At 44.6% G+C, this 26,911-nt stretch overlaps 1 protein-coding gene across 8 annotated transcripts in view; it reads left to right on the top strand.

Annotated features, from left to right (window-relative positions):
• Positions 1 to 26,911, top strand: part of FHOD3 (formin homology 2 domain containing 3) — a 492,791-nt gene that overhangs the window by 62,900 nt on the left and 402,980 nt on the right. For all 8 annotated transcript variants that reach the window (XM_033177891.1, XM_033177890.1, XM_033177884.1 and 5 more), the window contains exon 3: positions 13,379 to 13,443. In XM_033177891.1, the coding sequence (XP_033033782.1) occupies positions 13,379 to 13,443 (65 nt within the window). The remainder of the gene's footprint in view (positions 1 to 13,378; positions 13,444 to 26,911) is intronic.

Below are 26,911 nucleotides of genomic sequence, written 5' to 3'. Positions count from 1 at the left end.
CCAGGGAAATTAGCAAGCATGACATGGTGCAGCAGACACAGAAGCCTGCAGCCTCCAGGTTATTTTTCCTGACATTGTCATTGTGTGGCCTTGGGCAAGCCACTTTACCTATGATAGGAGTTTATAAAATGAGGACACTTATAACATTTATTTACAGAATAAGGAAAATATGGCCCAATCCCATTTCCCTTTCTGTATGAAGAGGGGTCCTGATGGGGTCTCTGGCACCTGAGGAGAGCAGTGTAGCTTAATGGTTAGGGACACAGGCTTTACCGTTAGTCTCATGGCTGTTTGACCTTGGGGATGTAACTTCACCTCTCTGAACCTCAATTTCCTTATAATTCGGGGCAATATTATCAATACTGCCTCTTTGGGTTGTTTTGAAGTAAAATATAATAATGTATCTAAAACATTAACTATTTCTTGATACATAATACACACTCAAAACTGTTAGCCTCTGTTATAATTACAGTCCAGTTCTGGGAAGATGATACATTGAAATGGGAACCACTGGAATTTAGACCCGGAGGATTCTATGCAGGTCAGGTGCCCTGAGATCTCCACTTTTAGTTAAGAGACCTCGATGGAGGTTTGCCCACAGGGCTGAGCTGGGCCGGAACCTCTACTCTTTTGCCTGTTGCTACCCTCCGTGTCTCTGAAAGGAAACCAGTGCCAGCCCGGGTCCACAGGGCACTGTCGTGGAGAAGGTGGGCTTTTAGGCAAGCCCTGGAGGAGATAGTGGCTTTGGGTATTTGGAAGGTGCAGCAGGTGGGAGTGTGACTTGACCCAAGAGTGGACCTGAGAACCACAATGTTTCAGGGACATCATGAGGACCAGTGTGGTGGCTGGACATGGCATACACATTCACAGGTGCTCCTAACTTCGGGTAACTTGGGGCGTTCACCTTTTCCTCAGCATGACTCCCTTCAGGCCTGTGCCACAGGGTTGGCTGTGAAGATGGCTGGTGCTTACTGGCTGTGTCATGCTGTTCACTTTCTCTCATTTGCCAAGGGGTCCTCCCACCCTGGGCCCACGTGTCTACGTGAGGTTGGTGGCTTAGAAATCACGGCTGGATTTGCATCTGGGAAAGGGTAAGAAGGGCGGCGCAGAGGCCCATCTGCAGGGGTACATGGGTCCCACCAGCTTTGTGACCAACCTGTTTAGGGGAACCCAGGGATTTGGGACTGGCTCTGCTTTTATTCTTGGACACCTGACTTCTCAGCCTGCAGAGCATGGGCCCTGAGGCTCATGAACCTCTGAGGTTTCTGTACAATTTGTGGGTTTGTGGAATTTTGGTGGGGAGGTATTTCAAAGCCTTCATCAGATTCTCAAAGAGGTCTTTGCGTCTCAAAATATCAGATTTGAAGGAATAAAAAGCAGTTTCTTCTTTTTTTTTTTTTTTGAGACGGAGTCTCGCTCTGCCGCCCAGGCTGGAGTGCTGTGGCCAGATCTCAGCTCACTGCAAGCTCCGCCTCCCGGGTTCACGCCATTCTCCTGCCTCAGCCTCCCGAGTAGCTGGGACTACAGGCGCCCGCCACCTCGCCCGGCTAATTTTTTTGTATTTTTTAGTAGAGACGGGGTTTCACCGTGTTAGCCAGGATGGTCTCCATCTCCTGACCTCGTGATCTGCCCGTCTCGGCCTCCCAAAGTGCTGGGATTACAGGCTTGAGCCACCGCGCCCGGCCATCAGTTTCTTCTTTTTATGGTATAATACAAAAGTCAACCTCACCCATTCACACATTTGTCCAAGTTTCCTCTGCATTTTAGACGGTGGGGAATGGGAAATCATGGAATAGACTTTGAACATAAGTGTAAAAATCTACTGAACCTAAAAAACCAAACCGAAACAAGCAACCAACAAAACCCCCATGTTAAGAGAGAGATTCTGGTGAGGGTGTGGAAGGGAAGAAAGGTAGATATTCCCTGATTTTTTTTTTTCCCCTCTTAGGGTAGTTATCCTGAGCGGAGGGTGCAGGTGTGTTGGCTGAAGCCTTGTGGCTAATCAGTGACAGGTTTGAAGGAGCTCCTGTCTTCATAGTGCTATGCTAGGCTCAAAGTGCAGGCCATCAAGTTCTGCCCCTGCTCTCAGTGGGGGAGAAAACTGGCCCTTTAAAACCAAAGGGGCCATTGGGGTGAGTTCAGCTGGGTTGAGTGGGTAACCCAGAGGCACTGCATACCAGCTCCAGGTGCCAGAACTGCTGATCTCTAGGTTCTGGCTTCAGAAGGTTTGGAGTGAGGTTCAGAATCTTGCCTTTTTTAAAAAAGCTGTCCAGGCCGGGCACGGTGGCTCATGCCTATAATCCCAGCACTTTGGGAGGCCAAGGTGGGTGGATCACTTGAGGTTAGGAGTTCGAGACCAGCCTGGCCAACATGGAGAAACTCTGTCTCTACTAAAAATACAAAAAATTAGCCGGGCATGGTGGCTCACACCTGTAGTTCCAGCAGGACTGAGGCAGGAGAATTGCTTGAACCTGGGAGGTGGAGGTTGCAGTGAGCCTAGATCACACAACTATACTCCTGCCTGGGTGACAGAGCAAGACACCGTCTCAAAAAAAAAAAAAAAAAAAAAGCTGTCCAGATTGTTGGATATTTGTTTGGGAACCTGCAGCATAGGCTCTCAGTCTTAGAGAATATTCCCACCCCCTGTAGAACTTTAGAACCTTCCCTGCCACACCCAGCCTCAGGCTCATGAAAGCAGAACTCAGGGGTGGGCCCAGGGCCCAGGCAGCGGTGATTTTCAAATCTCCCAGGTGATTTCAGTGTGCAGTCAAAGTTGAGAATCACTGCGTGAGGAACACGGCATTCCTGAAAAGGCTGCAGTAAGTCAGGCAAGAATGAAGTAACTCCCATGCTGAATGGACGCTGAAATCAAAGGTTCTAAATGCCTTTAAATGCCAGGATGTATGAGGGCAAAGATGGTGTCAGGTAGGTGTGTGGGTTGGAATCAGAAGAAAAATGACCTGCAAAGAGAGCCCCCCCACAGAACTCCTTAAGTGATGAGGGGGCTATGGGTGGGGGTGAGTGGGAAGAACTTGGAGTGGGAGGCCTTGGTCAGATGTAACCCCCTTTGGGGACAAGCAAGGAGTGGCCTAATTAACCTAAACCTGGTAGCCAAGGGAGGTGAGTGAATTGGGGCTTCACCCAGGGTTGGGGAGGGAGGGGGCTGGGAATCTGGAGCCATGGTGCCAGCTCGTGTAGAGCGGGACAGGAGAATGGAGTGGACATGTGTCATTAGGGGAATAGTGCACAGAATGGTGGACTAGTTAGGGAAATAGTGAGAGGATACAGTGGAGGCAATTTTGAAAGGGGACGAGGGGTTTATACCTATTAGTCTGAGGTTATGGCAAGCCACACACAAGGTGTGGGATGGCTAGTGAGAAATGTTGGCTGGGGACCCAGGTGAGAAGGCTGGAGTACTGGAGAGGCTGGGGGTGCTTCCTTGGAGGGAGCTACAGAGTCTGGAGGTCTTGTCCCGGAGGGCCAACCATAGGATGCAGGTGAGGAGAGGACCAGGCCCTGGCTGTAGGGACTAGAAAGTTAGTAGTCACCCAGGTGGCAGTACTCAGATGATCCACTGAAACCATAACCCAGGTGTTGTACATCAGTAAGAGACTCAGGTTTAGCCGCATGTGACAAAGAACCCAGGTAACAGTGGCTTAAAATTTTTGACTGTATTTTTAATCATGAAAAAAAAGTGGATATTAAGACAATGAAAAGACAAGTCACAGACTGGGAGAAAATATTTGCAAAATGTATCTGATGGAGTACATGTATCCAAAATATACAAAGCACTCTTAAAACTAATAAGAAAACAACCTGATTAAAAAATGGGCAAAAGATCTGAACAGGTATGTCACTAAAGACATTCAGATGGTAAATAAGCATATAGAAAGATCCAATATGACATGTCAGTATAATGTAAAATGTAAATTAAAAAAATGAGATATCACTATACCCCTTAGAATGACTAAACTAAAGAAAACACTGATATCACCAAATGCTGGCAAAGATGTGGAGCAACAGGAACTCTCATTCATTGCTGGTGGGAATGCAAAATGACGCAGCCACTTTGGAAGACAGTCTGGTAGTTTCTTACAAAGCTAAACATAGGCTTACCATACAATTTGGCAATCATGCTTCTGGGTATTTACTCAAATGAGTTGAAAACTTATGTCCATGCAAAAGCCTGCACACATTTTTGCAGCAGCTTTATTCATAATTGCCAAAATTTGGAAACGATGTCCTTCTGTAGTTGAATGGGTAAACAAACCATAGTATTCGTCCATTCCGTGAAGTAATTTTTATTTAGCAATAAAAAGAAATGAGCAATCAAGCTAGAAAAGACATGGGGGAACCTTAAATGCACATTGTGAAGTTAAACCAGTCTGAAAAAGCTACATACTGTGAGTCCAGCTATATGACATTCCAAGAAAGGTAAAAAGCTGTGGTGACAGTGAAAAGATCCTATTGCCAGGGGTGGGAGTTGAGGTTGGGAGATGGGTAGGGAGGGATGGAGCACAGGGGATCTTTAGGACAGTGTCAACACTCTGTATGTTGTTGTAATGTTGGATCCAGAATGTTATGTGTTTGTGAAAACCCATAGAACTGTTCAACACAGTGAATTATAAAGTTAAACTACAGACTTGTTAATAATGTTCAATAGCAGTTAATCTGTTGTAACAGATTAACATCTTGCACACTAATGCAAGATGTTAATAGGAGAAACAGGTGGGTGGGGAGGGGCAGTGTGGATATATGGGAACATTCTCTACTTTCTATGAAATTTTTCTACAAAACAAAAGCCACTCTAAGAAAATCAGTGGATAATTATACAGTTTCAAGGACAATATGTTGATTCCATGACATTCTTAGGAACCCGGGCTTGTTTTATCTTTTTGCCCTACCATCCTTAGGATCTGGCTTTTGTCTTTCGTGTTTCATCATAGTTACAAAGCAGCTGCCCCACACCCTTGTCATATCAAGACAGGGAGGCATGTATTGGTTAGGATGCAGTGTTCTCTGTTGCAACCAAGAAATCCCCCAATATGGCAGTTTAAATAAAATAAAAGTTTTTTTCTTGTATAAGATTCCAAATATAGGCAGTCCTCTTTGGAAGAGTAAAATAGCTATAGCATCCTCAGTGCAAGGATTCCATCTCTGGGTCCAGGTGGCTGCTTCCACTCTTACCATCTCATCTGCATCTCAGCCCCTAGAAAGAAGGAAAGGGACGAAGGGAGTGTATGCCTATTTCTGTGTGCACATGGCTTTCGCTCACATGATTTTGGCCAGAGGCTGAAGGTCACAGTATGAATTGTGGGCTGTATCCAGCTAACCTTCCTCTGCTGTCACTGTGAATATTAGGTGACAGCTGATGGTCCCTGCCTTAGGTGAGAAGAGTGAAGCGTAGTGTTGGTGCTGCTGGGTGTACTGCTTTTAAAGAGCTTTCCAGAAGCTCCACCAGCGAATTCCACCTATAGTTCAACGATGAGAACTGTGCCACATTGTGGAATATACATTGTCACTCCAAACACAATTGGATTCCCATTATAAGGCAGAAAGGGAAATAGGCATTGAGTGGGTAACCAGCAGCATCTGCCTCTGCAAGGAGAGATGACATTTCAAAGAATGGGCAGTTGAGTACACTGTGTCACAAAGGCAAGTTGTGAGAGGGGCAAGGCAAGGCCGGGAGTGGTGAGCAGGAGATTTAGGGTATCCTGAAGAAGGAGAAGCAGAAGGGAAAGCAGGATTTCCCAGGAGCTGAAATCTGTGAACAGCTTGGACAAGGGCTCTGTCCCATCACAGGGTACATGAGGGTGGAAGACAAAAGAATGAGCTAATCAGGATGTCAAGGACCTCATACCAGACACAAAGATGAACTAAAAACAGACCATAGTCCTAAATGTAAGAGCCAAAACAAACTCCCAGAGGAAAACACAAGCAAGTCTCCATGACTGGGTTAGGCAAAGTCATGGTTCCTGCCACATGTGCTTTCCATGTCTTAGATATGACAAAAGCATAAGTGACAAGAGAAAAAAAACAGGTTTGGACTTCATCAAAATTAAAGCCTTTTGCACCCCCAAAAGAGATAATTGGTAAAGTGAAAACACAAGCCACAGAATGGGAGAAAATGTTTGTAAATCATATATCTGGTATCTGATGACCTTGGAGACATTAGGCCATGTGAAATAAGCCAGACACAAAAAGGTGACATACTGTTTAATTTCATGTGTATGAGATGGACAGAAAAGACACATCTCTAGAGAGGCAGAGTATATTGGTGGTTGCCTCTTGCTGAGTATGGGGACAGGGAGCAATTGCAGATGGGTAAGAGGGTTTGGGGTTGTTTTTGCATTGATGAAAAAGTTAAAAAAGTTAGATTGTAATGACTTTACAACTCCACGAAGATACTAATAATCAGTGAATTATATCCATAAAGCAGGTGGGTTTTATGGTACCTACATTATACCTCATTAAAGCTTATAAAAAACGTGTCAGGGAATGACTATGGAAGAGAGACACTGAGCTGGTGATGGCCTGGCTAGGTGCGGGGAGAAGCTTCTGTGATGAGTGGTCACTAGCTTAGTGGAAGTGGACTGAGAAAGTTCATTCCGTCTGCCTCATGTCTTGTTGAATCAAGGGTGAAGGAAACTGGAAGATGAGATAACCAGACTGGCCTCTCTGAGAAGGTGTCTAGAGAGGTGACCTGTTTTGGTAGATCCCTTTTCCCCAACTGCACAAACTTCACATTTTAGTCATAGGACGTGTTGCCCAGGGTGCTTCCACCTGAATTCCCTGTGTGTCTCGGACTCCTCACATCTTCCAGTTAAAGTAGATGACTCATTCCTCAGAGGCTGACACACTCAGGGTTGCTTACACAGGAGGCACAGACATTAGTATCGTCCCTTGAGAAAATTACAATGCTGCATCACTGGAACTTTAATGAAGAACAGGAAAAAGCATCAAATAATAACAAATTATTATTGTCAATTCTTGAATGGGCAGTGAAGAGAGAACGAGAAAAAGGAATGATAAGAGGTGGGAGGAATGAGAAGAGGCAGACAAAAATGAAGCAAGAGACATACAGAAAGTGAGAGAATATCCAGATATTAAGACAAATGGAACGAGGGAGGGGAAGTGGCTGAAAGAACAGTAATATCGACAAGGGGATTACTTAACATTATTCAGCATTTATTACATGCCAGCCATGTCCACAGTATGTTACTTGCATTGATTGATTGAATTCTCACACCCTCAGAAGGTAGACATTATTATCTTATTTTACAGATAATAAAGCCAAGCCTCAGAGAAGTGAAGTAACTTGTCCAAGATCACACAGCTGGCTTCAGAGTCGCTGTTTTTCTACCTCTACAGTCTGCCAGGGGAGAACAGAACACACCTGGAGATTAATGTAGTGGCAACTGCCTCTCTTGCTTAAACTTTGAGCTTCTGGGCAAGTTAATCTTAGCGATCTCTGTCCTTTTACTAGCTGATGACTGGTTCAAATCCTCCTCCATCTCTTTATCACTGAGATGGAGTGCCAGTTGAGCCCCACAGCCCCAGAAGCTTACTAAGAGCTTTTTACTCCTGGGGCAACTGTTGAGGGGGCCCTTGTCCCTACTTTTGCCAGATGGTGAAACATCTGTTTCTATCCTTGACTGAAACTATAGTTTATTTCTTCTAATTTAAGTGGAGGAGTACTTGGGAACATTGATTCCACTGTTGGTTGCTAGAGAAAGTCATCAAGCTTCTGGTTCTATACCACTCAATAAAATAATGTAAGCACTTCTTGTAGTCACAAAGGGCTTTATATGTTACTCTTGTAAAAAGGCTCCCTCGAGACACAGGGTCGGAACAGAAACACACAGGTTTCTGTGAGCCTTAGTTGGTTAAACCAGACTTTTCCCAAGGCCACTGATATTATTGTAGCAGAAATCTGTGTATTCTGAGAAGGCGGGACGTTTCAGAAAGTTATTTTAGCGGTAGCACCGTCATGTCCCTGGTGTGTGTGCCTCAACAGGGGTTTCCTTGAGTTGCTTATCTATTTTAGATAGTCCCCTTGGCACTTGGGTAGCCTTGGCCTTAGCCTTGGTTGTGAGCAGCCCATTGGTTGTGACTGCCTCCTCTAAAGAGTGGCTGTTCAGAAGCTGGTGATGTTTCCCTGGCAGTGGCTGTGCTGATAGGAAAAGAATCTGAGTCTCCCTGGGGAGAATAAGGTCAAGCTGAGCCGCCTTGCCTTCTGGGTCACTGGAATTCTGGGTACTTGGTGCATTCCACTTCATCTTGCTGCAAAAACACAGACTCAAAAGGCGTGGCAGCTGTAAAACTAACCCAGAATGCTGGTATCAGGGAGAAAAGGATGGCTAAGGTGAGTACCTACTGACAGTCTCTCTTTGAAATGTGGAAGCCCTATGAAGGCAGATATCAAATTTTGTATTAGTCAGGGATCTCCAGAGACACAGAACCGAGAGAATATCTACCTATCTCATATGGATTGGCTCTGTGTCCCCAACTGAACCTCATCTCAAATTGTAATCCTCACGTGTGGAGGGAGGGACCTGGTGGGAGGTGATTGATTCATGGGGGCAGTTTCCCCCATGCTGTTCTCATGATAGTGAGTGAATTCTCATGAGAGCTTATGCTTTAAAAGTGTTTGGCAGTCCCCCTGCCCCCCGCCCCCCCTCCAGCTCTCTTTCTTCACATCCAGCTTGTGAAGAAGATGCTTCTTTCCCTTTACCTTCCACCATGGTTGTAAATTTCCTGAGGCCTCCCCAGCCATGTGGAACTGTAAGTCAATTGAACCTCTTTCCTTGTAAATTAGCCAGTCTCAGGTAGTTCTTTAGAGCAGTGTGAAACGGACCAATTCTCTCTCTCTCTCATCTGTGTAATCTATCTCGAAATATTTATTTTTAAGGAATTGGCTCATGCAGTTGTGGGGACTGGCAAATCTGAAATCTGTAGGGCAGGCTAGCAGGCTGGAAATGCAGGTGGGGTTTCTATATTCCTGTCTTAAAGCTCCATATACTTTGTGCATCTCATAGAGTACATCTCATATGTATGTATGAGTTAAGAAAATAATAGTCCAAAGATATAAATCTTGAGAGACTGTCAGTGTGAATTCACTGTAAGCAGCTTAGCATCCTTTTCTCCCTGATACTGGCACCAGTGGAATGAAGGAATGAATAAGAGGAGTGCACATCTGGGGGGCAGCTCTGCGGAGGTGATGGGGCACTGACTCTAGGGTCAGACTGCCTGGGTTGAGTCTGAGCTCTGTCTCTTTCTAGCTCTGTGACTTCAGCTCCATCACTTAACTTTTCTGGGTCTCGATTTCCTTATCTTTAGAATGTCATGTTATCTACCTGTATTTGTCCATTTTCACACTGCTATAAAGATGTACCCGAGGCTGGGTAATTTATAAAGGAAAGAGGTTTAATTGACTCACTGTTCTGCATGGCTGGGGAGGCCTCAGGAAACTTATAATCGTGGCAGAAGGTGAAGGAGAAGCAAAGGCACATCTTACATGGTGGCAGGTAAGAGTGAGTGAGAAAGCAAAGTGGGAAGAGCCCGTTATAAAACCATCGATCTTATGAGAACTCACTCACTATCACAAGGACAGCATGGGGGAAACCACCCCCATGATCCGATCACCTCCCACCGGGTCCCTCCCTCACACCCGGGGATTATAAGTCAAGATGAGATTTGGGTGGAGACACAAAGCCTAACCATATCACTACGTTATAGACATTTTCTGAAGACTAAATCTGTATTAAGTACTTAGAACCTCTTCTGGCACATGATAAGCATTCCATAAATGTTAACGACTACTATTATTTCTGAACCCAAACTGACATAGTGTCCATAGTGGGGAAGGGAGATGCCTATGATTCTTTAATTTTCCTTTGAAAGTTTTAGCCATGAAAGAAGAAAAGGGTATATTTACTGGAAAGGCAGGGATAAAATGATTATCTTTAAACAGATATGATTATTTCCCTAAAAGAAGCCAAAGGACTTAGCAAAAAGATTTTTAGAATCAGTGGTAGTAGGAAAATGGCCATATGTAAAAGAAATACATAAAAATGAAACTTTCTCCAATATATCAGTTTTAACTAATTAGAAAATATAGTGGTGGAGGGAAGCTACCAAATTTAAAGGTACCTTATGGTGGATGTCCTTTGTTTTATTTTATTTAAATACACACACACACACACACACACACACACACACACACACACAGAGAGAGAGAGCAAGCAATATGTGAAAATACAACAAGATCAAATAAGGTTTTTCCTAAGAAGTCAAGAAGAATTACATATATATGTGTATATAATATATATGTTATATATATGTAAAACTGTTATATTGGACTCTAATTCTTGAACTCTTAGGATAAGTCTTATATGGTCCTGTTGTATTATTTTTACATATGATGTAATTTGATTTCCCAATGTTTTCTTAGATTTTTGCATCTTAGATTTTCAGTGTGTCTTTTTGGTTAAGTTTTAGTACTAAGGTTACACCAGTTCCCTAAAACCCAGGGACTCTTTTTATCCTTTGTAAGCCTTAGAGAAGGTTATACAGTGAGGCAGTTGTGTAGTGAAAGGCAGGATGGTGCAGGTGACTGTGGAGTCAGATTCTGTGCTTTCAGCCCTGCTTCTGTTTCCACCAGCCCCGTATGCAAGTTACACCATTTCTGCAAGCTTTGTTTTCCTCATCTACAAAATGGACACAGAAGTAGTACCTACATCAAAGGTGGATGGAAGCAGGGATAGGGAAGGGTGAGAGGTCCCAGATGCCCACCTGTGAACCTGGCTGAATCTGGCTACACTCTTCACCCACTTGCCTCTTCCTTAGGTGGTCCCCTCCTTTTCTCTGAACCTGAGATCTGGGGCCTCCTCCCTGCCTCAGCCTGCTTCCACCATCGTTGGCTCCCAGTTCCATGCAGGTTTCTTCATGTATAGGATTTTGTGTACAGCAGCAGATAAGATAGGAGGTAGAATATTGAAGCGGAGGAATTGTGATTAAACTTCTAAAAAAATAGGACTTTTTTTTTCTTCTATGCTTTCTTAAATTCCATTAGGGTTTAGCTTAACAAACCAATTGCCTGGTTTCTCAGCACCTGGAAAAGATGGTGGGCTTGCTGTGTCTTGGCAGTCATAGTTTTCACTGAGGGGCCTGGAATCCCAGAGCGACCACCCTACATGCTCACCGTGAGTCTAGAGAATTATGTGGGGAAACACACTCAAAGTGCAACTTTGCAATTGTTTGAAGATACAAGAAGATACAGAATGGACCCTTTCTGAAATTCTCCAGAACTTGGGGCATTCTGAAATGTCTTCCCTGGCCAACTCATGCTTTTTCTCTCTGTGGGCATCAATAGCATGTCCTTTGTCTCCTATTCATTTGACATTTACCATTGACTTATAACTGCTGGTAATGCAAATTACAGAAAATCCTTGAGATTAGAAGACTAGGATTTACTGTTTCTAACAGTTAGAGCCCATCTCCCAGCAGGGGTTCACTGATTTTCTGCTCCTGGCTGCTGTCCCTGCTACCCCAGAAAACCTTTCTTGGCAAGTTAAACAAAAAGCTGTCTATAATTCAATTCGGTGCACTTAAATCAAAACTTTCTTCTGGTCTGGTCAGAAGAGTTAGAGGAGTGTTCATACCAGGGTTTTTGAGAGTGAGAGTTTTTTTGTGAAGAATATGTTTTTGCAGATATCCGTGTTTACAGGAATCTTGAACTTGTCTTCTGTAGACATTGTTTGTTGGCTACAAGCTTCTTGAGACTAACGCCTTGCATATAAAAAATGTAAAACAAACAAATGAACAAAGGAAAATGGAGGGGCTCACTGAATTTTGAGGGGACTCTGAATGCAGACTCTCTACCTGAAGCAGCTGCTCAGCTGGAGGCTACTGCATGCTTTGCAATTATGCAGCTGGGTTTCCTTTTTTCTTTAAAAGAATCTATATTAGTCTGTTCTCATGCTGCTGATAAAGACATACTTGAGACTGGGTAAGTTATAAAGAAAAAGAGGTTTAATGGACTCACAGTTCCTCATTGCTGGGGAGGCCTCACAATTATGGTGGAAGGTGAAGGAGGAGCAAAGGCACATCTTACATGGTGGCAGGCAAGAGAGTGTGTGCAGGGGAACTACCCTTTATCAAACCATCAGATCTCATGAGAGTTATTCACTATCACGAGAATGTCCCCATAATTCAATTACTTCCCATGACTTGTGAGGATTATGGGAGCTACAATTCAAGATGATATTTCAGTGGAGACACAACCAAATCATATCAGAATCAACAAACCATTGTTTAAACCATACTTCTGTCTCTTACCTGGTTGGAAGAATAAAAAATGTAATTGGTGTAGTCATTACTGTGAATTCATAATCACAGTATTAGTAGCGTGCCTTGGTGAGATCTGTGTTCCCTTCTGTCCAACACAACCACACACCAGGAGGCGGGAAAGCACTTCCAGATTCTGTTATACATTAAGCCCTGGTGGGGAGAGGTGAGAATGGACAGGGAATCTCACTTCCAAGAGCCCCGCCAATACTACCTGCTGCCGTGCTGTTGGCTGGCTCTGCTTTTCCTTTGTCCACTGCCTTCCTCTTTCTCCAAACTTCAAAGCCTTTGTTCCTGCTGGGTAGCCAGGACTCATGTTTTCTCCCGTTTATCTCCTTCTACCAACTGCTCTGTGCTTTGGTTCCTCTCTGCATAAAGCAGGACGGGCCCTAGTGGGAGTGGAACTGGGGAGGTCTGCCCTTTTTCTTCCTTGTGAGAAATGCAGTGAGAAGGAAGCAGAGGTGAGATGGGGTGTGGGGTAAATTGGCATTTCTGATAATAAGTAGTCTGTAAGCCTTCTTTTGTAGATTCCCATTTTCCTGTAAAAGTATAAGAGAAAAGCCAACAGTCTTGAATTGATACACAGTAAAGCAGTTCTGATTACCCCATGATGTGTTCCCGTTTCCTAAATCTGCCCTCACCCCCACCAAAAGGTAAAAATAGCCATGAGAATGATCAGGCAGATCTGTGTTGTTACATTCCAGGAATTTTACTTCATGGACACAGATTTTAAAATTTTCCCAACATGGTCAAGCACGACTATGTGCAGAATCTGTGGATGGAATGAGTTGATGGAGCTTGGCAGTGAGATGCATGTGCCAAACCAACAAAGTCAGAATTCTTTATTTTATTTTTGTGAAAGGCCTGCTGTGTCAACATCATTTCAGGATAGATTCTTGTTCAGTGTGGGTCTCTGCTTCTCTGAATCCCCACTTAGGTGGATATGTCAGAACCTTCACGTGGATTGACAGCACGTGAGGTGTCTCTGCTGACTCCTCTGATGCCCCTGTTTTGTCTCCTGTCTCGTTAGGCGGGGCAAGAAGCACAGCATCATCCTAAGGACGCAGCTGTCCGTGAGGGTCCATGCCTGCATCGGTGAGTGACATCTGCCCTCAGGAACTAAATGCATGATGAAAAACGCGACTTATGGGAATAAGATAAAGATTCACTGTTATTCTATCTGTTTGCACTAGCCCCTATCATTAGTTCTTAGAGTTTTAGTGAAACAATTTCCAGCAGTGATTCATTCCAGCTTCCTCTGCTGTTTGGTTAGTGACTGGAGCATGAGGTAAGACAGCTTGCTGGTGAGGTTCCTTTTGGCAGTGCTGGGGGAGATGTTCTTCTGGGGACTGTGCCATTGTGAGCCTCTGGTGCATTGACCTGCTCTTCAGGTGCCTCCTGGTGGCTCTGTGAGGAGTGCCTGTGGGGAATTGGAGTCTGGGGCTCCAGGTTGTTATCAGATGACTAAAAGGAAAATCTTGGGTCAGTACAGGATGAGGGTACATGCGGATACAGGGCAAGATGCTCTTCAGCGAGCAAATGTATTTGTGGTTCAGAATGGCTTGCTGTGGGAGGCCCAGTTTCCTCCTTGTATTGGGCCAAGTTGCGGGAAGAATATAATGTCATAAAAAGGAAAAAAAGGAACTAAATTTCACTTTATGCCTAGAAGTTTTTAGTATCTGAGTAATTTTGCTTTTGTTTAATATATGGTGTTGTCTTCATTTAATCCTCTAATCGAAAGAGCATAGATCATACTGTTGAGACCTAGTCTGCACCCGAAACGTATTCATGGGTGGAGTGGAGGAAATTATTTCTGGTCCCTCCTTCACTCTGCTTCTCTATTGGAGACCCAGGGATGGGGGGACCCAGGGCTGGAGATGGAGGGAAATCCATGTCATTTCACTTCATTTGGTGTGGAGGGTGGTGAGGTTGCAAGTGTCTTGGGTAACAACCTTTGCCTGACTCTGCAGCCAGAGAATAATTGTGTCAGGGTGTCAGGAGTATTGGTAATCTTGTTGGAAACAAGGCAAGACCCGTAGGACCTCCAGCCAACATTGACTATTCTGCTTCTCAACGGCTTGTAGCACTGAGTAAATGTACGATGTATATGGGCACTTATATTAAATCAGTGGCTTTTTTATTACCCACTTCATGTTTTCCCAGTGATTTCATATGTATAAATCATGTGTATCTATAGGAAAGGTCTGTGACATGACTTTGGATAAACTTCCCCCTTACCCTCATCCCAGATATAGAACAAATCCAGGCACAAAACATGTACTGAACACTGTTGAAACACAGTTGATAACTACCAGAAATTTGGGACATGAATATGAATTGGTTTTTCCTAGGAATAGTAAGGCGGCAGAAAGCAGACTTGTACGAAAATGAGTTCAATCCAAATCCAAATGATTTTAAGGAAACTCCTTTGCCATATGTACTCAAATATTTCAGTTACACGCTTTTTTAAAAACAGCTTTGTGTTATTGACTTGTCTTATGAACTTCCTTATCCTATCGTCCCATGTGATAGGTGTAAGATGTGTGACATCTTATCCTGTGGCATACTGAGACTGACAGCCCCTCAAGCCCTCAGTCAACCCAGGACACATGTGCTCCCTGCTCTAGGGGTTGACCTGGGGCTGGCGGAGTCGGGGTGCTTGCTCACATACCTCCTTATGCCAATTGCACTGGGCTATCAAATTATGTAATTTAATGAAATAGTACCAAATATTTCATACACTAATTAAATATGACTACCTAAAGGTCACTGCTTCTTTGCAAGTTCACTATTTTGGAAAAGACTCAAAATTAGTCACTACAGAAGCATTTCTGTCAATGTAAATGTGTTATGATAACTATAAAAGGTGAGGGGGAATATTATAAAAATCTAAGAGGATTCTACTCTTCATAAGCATCTTGAGCTCTGTTAGACTTCAAAGAAACTGAGACTGGAAATCAGACCTTGTTATTGGAGTGAGTTATAAAAGAAGGTCTACGTGGAATTCCAATGGGTAGATCCTTATTCAGAGAACTATTTGTGCCTCATCACAGGTAGACTGGCATGTTTCGCTGTAATAGCTACGAGTGCAAAATGTTTTAAGGTCTTATTTATGTTTATGTATTTTTTATGTATTGTTTTCAAAAGGATTTTCTGCTTTAATCAGCTTTTACCATTAATTGCCTCAGGCCTGATTATGTCAGATGAGAGGATTTGGCTCAATAAACTAACAGCAGCACCCAAAAAGGAAAAGTTTTTCCTTTGTATTAAAAGCCTTAAAATTCCATTTCCTACTATTAGCAAGATCTGGAATAGAGTTATTATAATAGCACTAAATGTTATCCTTTGGTTATGTATAGAAAATGGAACGTGTGCATCATGTTCATGAAGTACCTTCCCCTGTTGTGACATATTCTTTCCCTTTCTGAATGGCAGTGTTCGTTGAGATTTCTTAGGGATAAAGAAAACAATACCTGGAACAATTTTGCGTCAAAATGACAATGGGAAATATGACGAGGAGAAAATAAACCTTTTTCACTTCAGTTGTTTTAGTCCTTGTTTCTTCTTAAGGTTATTTCCCTCTTTGCCATAGAAGAAATAGTTGAAACAGTAATACTACAGGCGTGGGGCACAGTGGCTGCTGTCTCAGCCTAGCACCGCATGCAACTCCCCTGAAGACGTTCCTTCCACCCACGATTGGCCTGGAAGGATGCAGGACCAGCTTTTGTCTCCTGGGCCTAAAATGCTATCAAGTAAATGTCTCTAAAATAATGCTTTCTTCACCCTACACTCTCTTCTCCTTCATTCCTGTTTTCATTAAGTAGAGGAATGTTTAGAATCCAGGATTGTATGTTAACGAGTTAGAGGTGACATGCTTTTGGAATTCTCTAGTGTTCACTTTGGAACCCAGCACCCATTGGGATGAGTGTGTGGTGGATGAGCCTTTATGGTTAGCAGCCCAGCAACCCTCACGAGAAATGAAGGCCACGGGGCTCTGCTTGGATGGTTACAGCTAGCAGCTGAAGCAGGTCTTTTCTGATAGTGTAGCGGCTCTGAAGTATTTGGCAGGAGGTTGGAATGAGATTTTGGTATAGAGAGAGGCCTCAAGCTTTTGTACCTCTGTGCTTATCTCCACTGTAATTTTTATTTCTTTGTGCATTTTTGGTATGACCACTTGATATTGCAGTGAATGCTGCAGCACTTGCCTTCTTAATCTAGCTTCGATCTTTCAAAGAAATGAAAATTTTGATGGTCATATCGTGGGCATACACTTACAGATAAGAATTAAGACATGTAGGCCGGGCGCGGTGGCTCAAGCCTGTAATCCCAGCACTTTGGGAGGCCGAGACGGGCGGATCACGAGGTCAGGAGATCGAGACCCTCCTGGCTAATACAGTGAAACCCCGTCTCTACTAAAAATACAAAAACTAGCCGGGCGAGGTGGCGGGCGCCTGTAGTCCCAGCTACTCGGGAGGCTGAGGCAGGAGAATGGCGTAAACCCGGGAGGCGGAGCTTGCAGTGAGCTGAGATCCGGCCACTGCACTCCAGCCTGGGCGACAGAGCGAGACTCCGTCTCAAAAAAAAAAAAAAAAAAAAAAAAAAAAAAAAAAAAAAAAAAAAAGAATTAAGACATGTATGATAGACATGAGAAGTCTGTATTTTATGAGGTTAGCTAGAGAAAATAAAGTTTTTGGTCCCTGAAAAGTGATCCTATTTCCAGACACCAGAAAAATGTTCAGAGGGCCAACTGGCTCTGATAACTAAATCTCATCATGAAAAGAAAGGAACTAAAAAATTGTGGGGTAAGGAATGGTATCTAGGATTTAAAAAAAATAAGGTTTGAAGTCGTTAGGACCCTAAAGTTAATATGTGAGTGTTTTTTACTGGCTGGCTTTGAAGGCATTTTGTTGGGTCAAAAACCTGTAGGCTTCAATTTTCTGAAGCAGATCCTGTCTTCCCATTAAGAAAGTAAAACCCTGGCGATTGATTCTCTGGGTTCCAGGAGGCCTGTCCTTTCAAGTGTCCAACATTGAGTTAAACAAAAGTGTAAAATTTGGATGAAGCTTCCAAAATGTCATTTATACTTGCAGCTGTGAAAGAACCCTGGCACAAAGGGCCTTTAGAGGCATTTGAGAATCCTATGAGATGATGAGGTCTGCTTGTGAGGGACAGAGATGAGTCAGGCAGAGGCTGCCAAGGGGGCTGAAGTGACTGATCTCTGCATAAGATGCATCTAATTACTCAGATGGTCAAGTCACAGGGACAAAGGCAACTTTTAAAGGCAAGAAAATGATATGAGAGAAGGCTACTTCATCCATTAATGCCAGTTTCCAGCAACAGAAACATCAACAGAAAAAGCCATCAATGTATAATTTGCAAGGCATTTTTCTCTTGCAGGCCCTATCATGCAGCCACATGCTTTACACTATATTGTTATAGCAAAGAGATGAATTATGAACAGTGCAACACTTCCTCAAGAAGAACCTTCTAGTGCAATAGTAATGAAGGGGATTCATCTCATAGCCAGCCGATTTAGGAGCGTTGGCCCCCTGGGGCGCTGTGTTGAGCAAGGTCCTGAGGCTGTGTGTAGTCTTAATGGGAAAGGATCCTGCATCGGTACCCGCTTCTACTGGTGGTGATGGAGGTGGTGTACGTATGTGTGCCATTGGGTAGCAGTTCCGGTGAGGTGCAGGTTTTGTCCAGTGCTTGAGCCTCCTGTAGCTACAGTATACGGGTCCCTGGGCTTCTGTATTCGAAAGGTGGGAAATGAGCTGTAATTCATGACCCCCAACACCTGTCCCCTCTCCTTTCTTCCCAGTCCCTTTCCAGGTTCTGCCTTTCTTCTTCAGTCTGTGAATCTGAGCATGGCTTCTCTCCCACGTCATTGTGTTTTCTGACCAGCCCAGGTACCACCTTCTTCCACCTCTGGGTGTCTTTCCCTCTAATCAATTTGAGCTGGTTTCTCATAGCTGAGCCCTCCTGGCTTGCAGGGAGGCCCCTCTCTAGCTTCCTTTTCTGACATTTCAGTAGCCCCTAGGTTGGCCTTTGGAAAATTAGCTGGATTCTCATGTGGTCCTTACTGCTTCTTGGCTCTGTGTCAGTTTGGAATTTCCATAAAAACTAGAGGTTTCCTATGGGAAACAGCAAATTGTCTTTTTGACATTCTTGGCCTGACAGCACTTAGGTGCTGTTTCTGTGCTAGCTAATAAGGATGAGGCTCATGGAGTACTCTGTGCTGAGAGACATGAGGCCTGAATGGTGATGTGTGTATGCTTGGGCACCTGGCTCCTCTGGGTGCTTGCTGTAGGATCCACACAGATGCAGCTGGCCCTCTGTGGTCTACTCCATGGCAGACTCCCCACATGTCTGCTGTATGCTGCAGAAAGGGAATAAAGCTGACTGTTCCCTGACTGGGAGACACCCCTGTCCCACCCCCTGGCCATCCGTTCCCCTCTGCCCACCTGCCCTGCCTTCATTGACTCCAGGCCCTGGACCTGGGCTTCTGGCTGGCTCTATCCTGCATTCCACAAGAGGCTGCTTCTGCTCCTGTCCTGCCTCTACCATGCAGCTTTGGTTTGGAGCTGTGGGTGGTACATCCTCTTTGCCCTGTCCCTGGACATCATGGTGGCCAAGCTCACAGTGTCCTGGCTGTTCTTCTCCCTGGTGGCATCAGGTGCATTGAGTCATCACATTTCCTATTTTCTGTTCTTTGATGCCGGGATCCTCTGATTCTCCAGAAGCCCTGGAAACCATCTCTCATTCTTCCAAAGATGTTCATCTTCTTCCAAAGGCTCGTGAGTGGCCAACTGCAGCTTCAGCATGAGATGGGTTTGACAATGAGTCTCCCCTTGCAGCAGGAGACTCCCAGTGCTTGGTCCTTTAAAAATAAAGATAAAAACCCTCCTCTCTTTTACACCCCAAGTCTGTGACCTGTTTCTGCCTGTGGTTCTGTTTTCTAGGTGAAAACGAGCTCTGTGAGTTAATCAGATAAGTACCTCCCATCATCTGTTTCCCATTAATCTGTCACAGCTCCCAGGAGGCAGACCCCACAGAGTGTGCATGTGTCTAGAAGGCCCTTAGGTCTGGGATGAGGGAGATTTCGTAGGCAGGTCAGCCTGTCAGCCTCTGCACTCTGTGTGGGTAGCTGCCTCTAAGGGGCCTTCCATCAGACTGGAATTGACAGTTGTGTCCAACCCCCGTCCCTCCTGCCCTCTCTGCCACAAAAGAAGAAAAAAAAAGAAGAAGAGAGATAGGAAGGATGTAAAACACACTGTCAGGTCAGGTTTATTAACATACATGAGAGGGTAGTTGTTTTTAGTTGTTTTTTTTTTTTTTTTTTTTTTGTGTAGTGGCGTGATCTCAGCTCATTGCAACCTCCGCCTTCCTGGGTTCAAGCGATTCTCCTGCCTCAGCCTCCCAAGTAGCTGGAAGTATAGGCATGTACCACCATGCCCAGCTATTTTTTTTGTATTTTTAGTAGAGGTGGGGTTTCACTGTGTTGGCCAGGCTGGTCTTGAATTCCTGACCTCAGGTGATCTGCCCACCTCGGTCTCCCAAAGTGCTGAGATTATAGGCATGAGCCACCCATGTCTGACCAAGTCTAGTCTTTAAATGCTGGGAACCATTCAGTTCTGTCACACATCTTTCCACAGGAACGTTACATTCATATGATATATAGGTCGAGATTGATTTCTCACCAAAATGGAAAGAGCAATTAAAGAATGAATTTAAAGAGTGGCTTTACCATCTACAGACATGAAGATAAACAGAAATACAGAGGATGAATAAAGAGGAGACACACACTTGTGAGAGAGAGGTAGCGTGGAAACTTCTGGATAGGGCTGGAAGCTCAGGTCAGCTGTGGGAATTATGCGGCACCGAGAAAGGGAAAATGGACAGGAACAATGTGAATTGAATCACAGGAAAGAAAGCAGACATCTCAGGGTCTCTTATGACAGCTTCATTTCATATTTGTATTTGACCTTTTCCCCATTTTACTTAAATTATATATTGCTTCTTTAGGACTTGGTTACCTTTCATCTCTAAGGATCTCGAGGTGTTGGATAATGAAATTTAAGCATTGCTGTGGAGCCATTATCAGTGTTTACTCTGCACTGTCCATGTAATTGTTTATATCCTGGTTGGTCACTTAACAAGGAACATGAAAATCTGGCAAACAAAACTGATAATGGAGAATGAAGTCCCATTGATAGGGATGCCTGTAGCAGGTGTTACCAGATACGTTTAAATCATGCGCTGGCAGTTAGACTCCAAAGTTCCTATCCAGTAAAATGCCAGATATATCCAGAAAACAATTTCTGATAGGGAAACCACCCTGGTTTTGACTACAGTGTCTGCATAAATACTTTCCTCTCACAGGTCTGGCCTGCTTCTGGGGTGTGATGTGAGCTCTAATGACCAGCTCTGAGTGCTTTTGGCTCTCCCCATGAAGAGACAACTTTATTTTTGGCACTGGACAATCAAAATTTATGTCAGGAAACAAAATGCTTTGTCTTGTTTCTAGAAATGTTGGTATCCAGAGGGTGTGGGAGTTGAAAAGGAGGATGGATGGTTCAAAAATGTCTTGCTGAAGAAAGTTATTTGAAGAGTGGGTGCATGTCAATGGAGTTTTCACATCTCAACATTTCTGTTGTATTAGAAATACCTAATGGGAAGTATTTTAACTTGGGAAAAAAACCATATAGAAAGCATTCATAGTTCAGCAAAACTGCTACCTGTTCAAGGTTTACTTTAAAGAAGGAAAGAAAGGCACTGGAGAATTGTTACAAGTGCTGTCATCTCAAGCCTATATACTGGAGTAATAGCAACAGAAGAAGAAGAAGAATTAGTAGGTTCTGTTCATTATTTTAGCATAATTGTAAAAAAGAAAACAGATTCTATTAATTGTTCCCAGAAGTAACATGACTTATCTGTAATCCCAGTAACTGGATTATGGGCGTGTCACGGGAAGAGGCACTATCTTACTAGGATGTAGAGAAATTGTTGGGGCAAGGGATAGAGCCACGTTTCCAGTCAATACTTCAGTCATCTCTCTCCCTCCCTCCCTCCCTCCCTCCTTCCCCTCCTCTTCCCCTCCCACCTCTCACTCCCTTCCCTCCCTGCCTCCTTTTTCCCTTCCTCCCTCTCCTCTCTCTCTCTCTCTTTTTCTTTCTTTTAAGAGTCATTGGTCAGTTTAATAACACTCTTAAATTTAGATAATGTATTTACGAGTACTTCAAAAGATGTAAAATGCTGCAAAGTTTATTAGTTTGAGATAAACTCTATGGGAAAGCTGAAAAAGAAATGCTGTCTGCCTCAGCCATTTAAAAAAGTCATGTGAGCCCCGTTCACTGACTGGCACATTTGCAGCTTGGTTCTTCGCCACCCACAGGTTCAGGAGCCCTCGCCACCCATCCTGAGCCATGGCAGGAGCTTAGAAAGGGGGTCTACCAATGGCAAGGCATTTCCTCATGGCCACAGGGCTGGGACACCATAGGACTAGGGCTGTAGTCTCTCGATTCCCTGGCCAGGTTCTTTGCACTGGCCTGGTGTTCCTCTTTTTAGGCCTTTGAAATCGTCTTCAGGCCTTCTCTACAGATACAATTGCTGAGACCAGTGCAGCCCTTCTGGTTTGAGAAGTCTGGGAAGTGCTGCCAAAATGTCTAAATAAATGTCTTTAGAAACGTTTGCCTAAGTGAAGTTTCAGCAGGCTTCAAAGGATGGTGTTCTGACTGAGTTCCAGTGTGGTTCACAGATTGCCTTAGAGGAAAGTAAATCAGCTGAGAAAAATGGACTTCATCCTTAAAGAGCGGACTGTGTTTAGGAATGCAGCTAAAATTCCTTCTGAGCCAGGCTGCAGATGCCTGGGAGATGGAGCTGGGGCTTCCACATCCCTTCCAGGCTTCCACTCTGATCAGCTGGACACCTGGTCTGTGGTTCTGGCTTCATGTTGGGAAGTCCCTGGAAATAGGGTCTCTCACCTGATCAGAACTGCACTCTGTCCCTGCTGACTGTAGGAGCTGCCTGAGAGGAGGATGAGTATGCCGGGCAGATGCTGCGAGTCCCTGTTCTGGGTTTGGTGCTTTGGTCCTGATCTGAGCTCTGGATTCTGTGCGGGATGGCAACTTGCTCTTGAGCACATGAAGGTGCGAGTCCTCCTTGTTTTGGGTTTGGTACCTTGGTCCTGGTTTGAGCTCTGTGAGGTCTGGATTCTGTGTGGGGTAGCAGCTTGCTCTTGAGCATGTGAAGGTGTGGACCCTATTGTGCCGGACGCAGCATATTGTCTCACCCTCAGAAGGAGACCCCAAATTATTTGTTGTTAAAGAAAGAAGCTAAAAGGGTCAAGGTACTGACAGTGTTTCTTAGGTTTGATTTGTTTACTTCAGAAATGGATTCCTTTGCTATGTTCTCGGAAGAATACAAGGCAGTAGATTTAAGTACCATGTGCTAACAGATGACGCCATGGGAGCACCTCAGAGGAGTAGGAAGAATGTGAGAGTAAATAGAGTTACAAAGCTGTGGCAGTGAGTAGACTGTTGTTTTGAGGAGCATGTCAAGGAAGGCTCTGGGCAGTGTTATGTGAGCCTGGAATCGTGCTGTCTGTGTGTGTTTGTGGCCTGCGCATGTGCCAGGCAGGGCTCTGTGGTGCCGGCTATCGCAGTGGGGCCGCGGTCTCCGGGAGGTTGGAGGTGAGATGATGGTGGTCTGGGATAGTGACCTGATGCAAGACTGTTCCGTGGAACAGCTTTTGTGGCCTTTCCATTGTAGTATGTGCTTCACATCTTCTGGGGAATGGAGTGGGATTCTCTTGTCCCTAAATGTAACAAGTCGATGGCAGACTTTGACGAGCACGTGAAGAAGAGGTAGGTGCTTCATTAGGGATGGGCTGTGGCTCTTCCTGTGACTGCCCACCAGAGCACTTCTGTTCCCAGAACCAAGTTCCGGCTGCGTTTTCAAGGCCCAATAACGAGAAGCAGACAAAATAGGGAAGAAGGGAATTTATTGCTGTAAACCGGATACAGGGAGAAGGCTGGGGATAATTCCACCAGACCAACTCAAAGTGTTACAATTTTCTTTGTCCTTATATAAGTTGGGGTTATGTGCTCATGTGCAGTATAGCATTTGCCTAAGTCTACTGGTAACTAATTTTGTTTCAACTAGAAGGTCAGAGGCAAAAAATGCTTGCTAAGTCTGATTAAAAGGGCCCCAGTACCCTCAAGGCCTGTCTACTGTGGTACCAGAGTGATTATCTCTATCTTATCTCCTTTACAGCTTTGTCTGGAGAGCTGCCTCAGACTTTCCAATGAATCTATTCAAACAGCTGCCTCTGTTACCTTGACTTGTCTCAGATTCTGTCAACCCGAGACGGGTCCTGTCTAGGAATGTAAGACTGTCTCTATTATTTTGACTTGCTCCAGGTTAGGGAGAAGCCTATGCAAGGTTCCTACTGACCATATGATTCATTTCTAGCTTTGATGTTTGGGCACCGATTTCCCCAGGTTTAACTGTTTGCTCAATGTCAAGGCAGTGCTGCGGAAATGTCTGTAACTGGAGTGCTATGCTGCCCTGTCTGTGTGACTATTATACAGGTCTGTCTGTGTGCGATTGTCAGGGAGACTTGGCCTGCCACACTTTCATGGGGAGTGCCCCGTCTAATTATTCACAGGGTGGTGACCTGTGCAGGCGGCTGTTTCCACACTGTTATGGGATGGCATTGGCCAGCCCTTCCGGCCCTGCTGTGTTCTGTTCTTAGGCAGGCTTCCTCCTCGGTGGGTGACTTATGTGGCCTGGGATGTCACCTAGGAATGGGTGAATGGAAGGGGCGTGGGAATTTAGGTCTGAGGATTCTGTCTGAAAGTAGAGTTGGCGCTGTCCTACATCACGGTGCTGTCATGCCATGGACATCTGAGGCTGGGGGAGTTCTTGGGGTGCTGTGCTGCAGCTGAGTTAGGTTCAGGCCCCACTGGCTACTGTTATTAAGCACCTGCTATGAGAAAGGTGCTTAACAGAGGTGGTTCCATCTATCTTCCTGACACATACATTATCCTTACTTGACAGGAGGAGAAAACTAGATTCAGATAGGCTTGGGAGCTTGCCCAGGGACACAGAGCTAAACAGCAGAGCTCGGATTCACATCTCCATCTGTCTAATTGTTAAATGGAAAAGTTCTGTTTTATTATGATGGGCAATGTACTTTTAAAAATAGTTTCTTTTTATAAAAGCGGAAAGGGAAATTTCTACTAAGCACTTAGTGCTTGTACTTCCTTCCAGGCACTGGGCAAAGCACTTGACAAGTATATCTCCTTTAATCCAAACAGTAACCTATGAATCAGAATTCCTGTTCCCACTTAATAGAGGAGAAAACTGAGGCACGCAGTGATCTAATCACTTGGCCAAGGTCCCACGAGGAGCATATGACAGAGCTGAGATTTGCACCCATGTCTGTCTGCCTGACTGCAGGGTGTTGTGTTCAACCTCTGTGCTCTGGTACCTCCAGTAACACGAGTGCTCTTGCCCCTTGACGGGGAACTTACTGTGCTTCAGGTATCCGAGCCCTTGACTAGCACAGCTCTGGGCTGATGAGAGAACTCAGGCTCTAGAATCAGACCTGCCCCTGAGAAGCAGTGTGACCTTGGAAAAGTGACTTCACTGCTCTGACTTCATTGTCTTCATTTGTCAAAAGGGGATGCTAATATTGCCTTTAAAAATTGTGAGGATTAGGCCGGGTGTGGTGGCTCACACCTGCAACCCCAGCACTTTGGGAGGCCTAGGTGGGTGGATCACCTGAGATCAGGAGATGGAGACCATCCTGGCTAACACGGTGAAACTCCGTCTCTACTAAAAATAGAAAATATTAGCCAGGAGTGGTGGCGGGCACCTGTGGTCCCAGCTACTTGGGAGACTGAGGCAGGAGAATGGCGTGAACCTAGGAGGAGGAGCTTGCAGTGAGCTGAAATTGCACCACTGCACTCCAGCCTGGGCGACACAGTGAGACTGTCTCAAAAAAAAAAAAAAAAACCCTAGAAAACAGAAAAACAAAACACACACAAAATTAGTGGGGGGCATGGGGGTGGATGCCTATAATCCCAGCTACTTGGGAGGCTAAAGAAGGAGAATCGCTTGAACCAGGAGGCAGAGGTTACAGTGAGTTGAGATCATGCCATTGCACTCCAGCCTAGGCAACAAGAGCAAAACTGTGTCTCAAAAACAAAAAAAAAAAAAAAAGGAAAAGAAAAAAAAAGTGAGGATTAAATAAGTATTTCATTGGTGCTAGATCCAATTTTTAAAAATAAAGTCATATATTGAGTATTGATTTGTGTGCTGAAACAATGGGCAGAATAAGCTAATATGTGTTTTAGAATCAGACAAACTGGGGTTCAAGTCCTAGACCTGCCTCTGTGTGTCCATGAGCACGTTACCCATTGGAGACCTGTCTGTTGTTTGTAACAGTGAGAACAGGGGACCTAGTGCCTCTCTCCTGGTGGTGATGCACATGCTCAAGGAGACAGTGAGTGTGCAGGTCCAGGCTAAGCCCTTGGCAAGTGGTGGCAGATACCACCACCACCACACCACCACCACCACCACCACCACCACCACCACCACCACCACAAGGTTTTGTGTGTTGTTGCCTTACAAACTATTAGAACAAAATCAAAATGTGATTATCCAGTTCCTCTAAAGGAATGTGACTTTCGAGTGTCTGATCTCTTCCTAGAATCAGAGCTGATCTGGACTGAAACGTATATCTTGCCTCCAATTCTTGAAGGATCCCATCTTCCCTAACCAGAACTGGATCACAGAATTGTATTAACTATTAAACTGGGGAAATACATTGTGGAACTCTTAAATGTGAAAACCAAGTAACGCCCAATGAATGTGTTTAAAATATGTTTTAGCTACTATCCTTTTTTGGGCAAGTGACAGATTTGAAACTGTAGGTCAATAAATTTCTATTAAAATTTTATGTGTTCTTACAAACTGGAGTTGGCCAACCTGAGGCCTGAGGGTTGTCCTGACCCCATGATTCCTGCTTAGCTACCGGCATTGGGGTTATTTTTATGGTTCTCTTCAATTATCCTGTTTTGTTTTTTTGTTTTTTTATTGAGACAGAGTCTTGCTCTGTTGCCCAGGCTGGAGTGTGGTGGTGAGATCTCGGTTCACTGTAACCTCCACCTCCCGAGTTCGAGTGATTCTCCTGCCTCAGCCTTGTGAGTAGCTGGCATTATGGGTGCCCACCGCCATGTCTGGCTAATTTTCATATTTTTCGTAGAGACGGAGTTTCACCATATTGACCAGGCTAGGCTGGTCTCAAACTCCTGGCCTCAGGTGATCTGCCTGCCTCGGCCTCCCAAAGTGCTGAGATTACAGGCGTGAGCCACTGCACCTGGCCTCCAGTTATCCTGTTTTGGATACATTTTAGAATGTTGCAGTTTTGGCAAGCACTGAACAGTCAGCATGTTTACTGAAAAGCTCTCATCTTCATGGAAATGAAGTAAGTTTCGTGACCATGAAGGCAACTTCCCACCATCCTGGTGGTGTTCCCGGATCATGTTCTCCTGATGGA

The sequence above is a fragment of the Trachypithecus francoisi genome, unplaced genomic scaffold (assembly GCF_009764315.1).
Source record: "Trachypithecus francoisi isolate TF-2019V2 unplaced genomic scaffold, Tfra_2.0 Lachesis_group19, whole genome shotgun sequence".
Classification (NCBI taxonomy): domain Eukaryota; kingdom Metazoa; phylum Chordata; class Mammalia; order Primates; family Cercopithecidae; genus Trachypithecus; species Trachypithecus francoisi.
The sequence above is the reverse complement of the archived record's forward strand: the minus strand, read 5'-3'. Positions and strand labels throughout refer to the sequence as shown.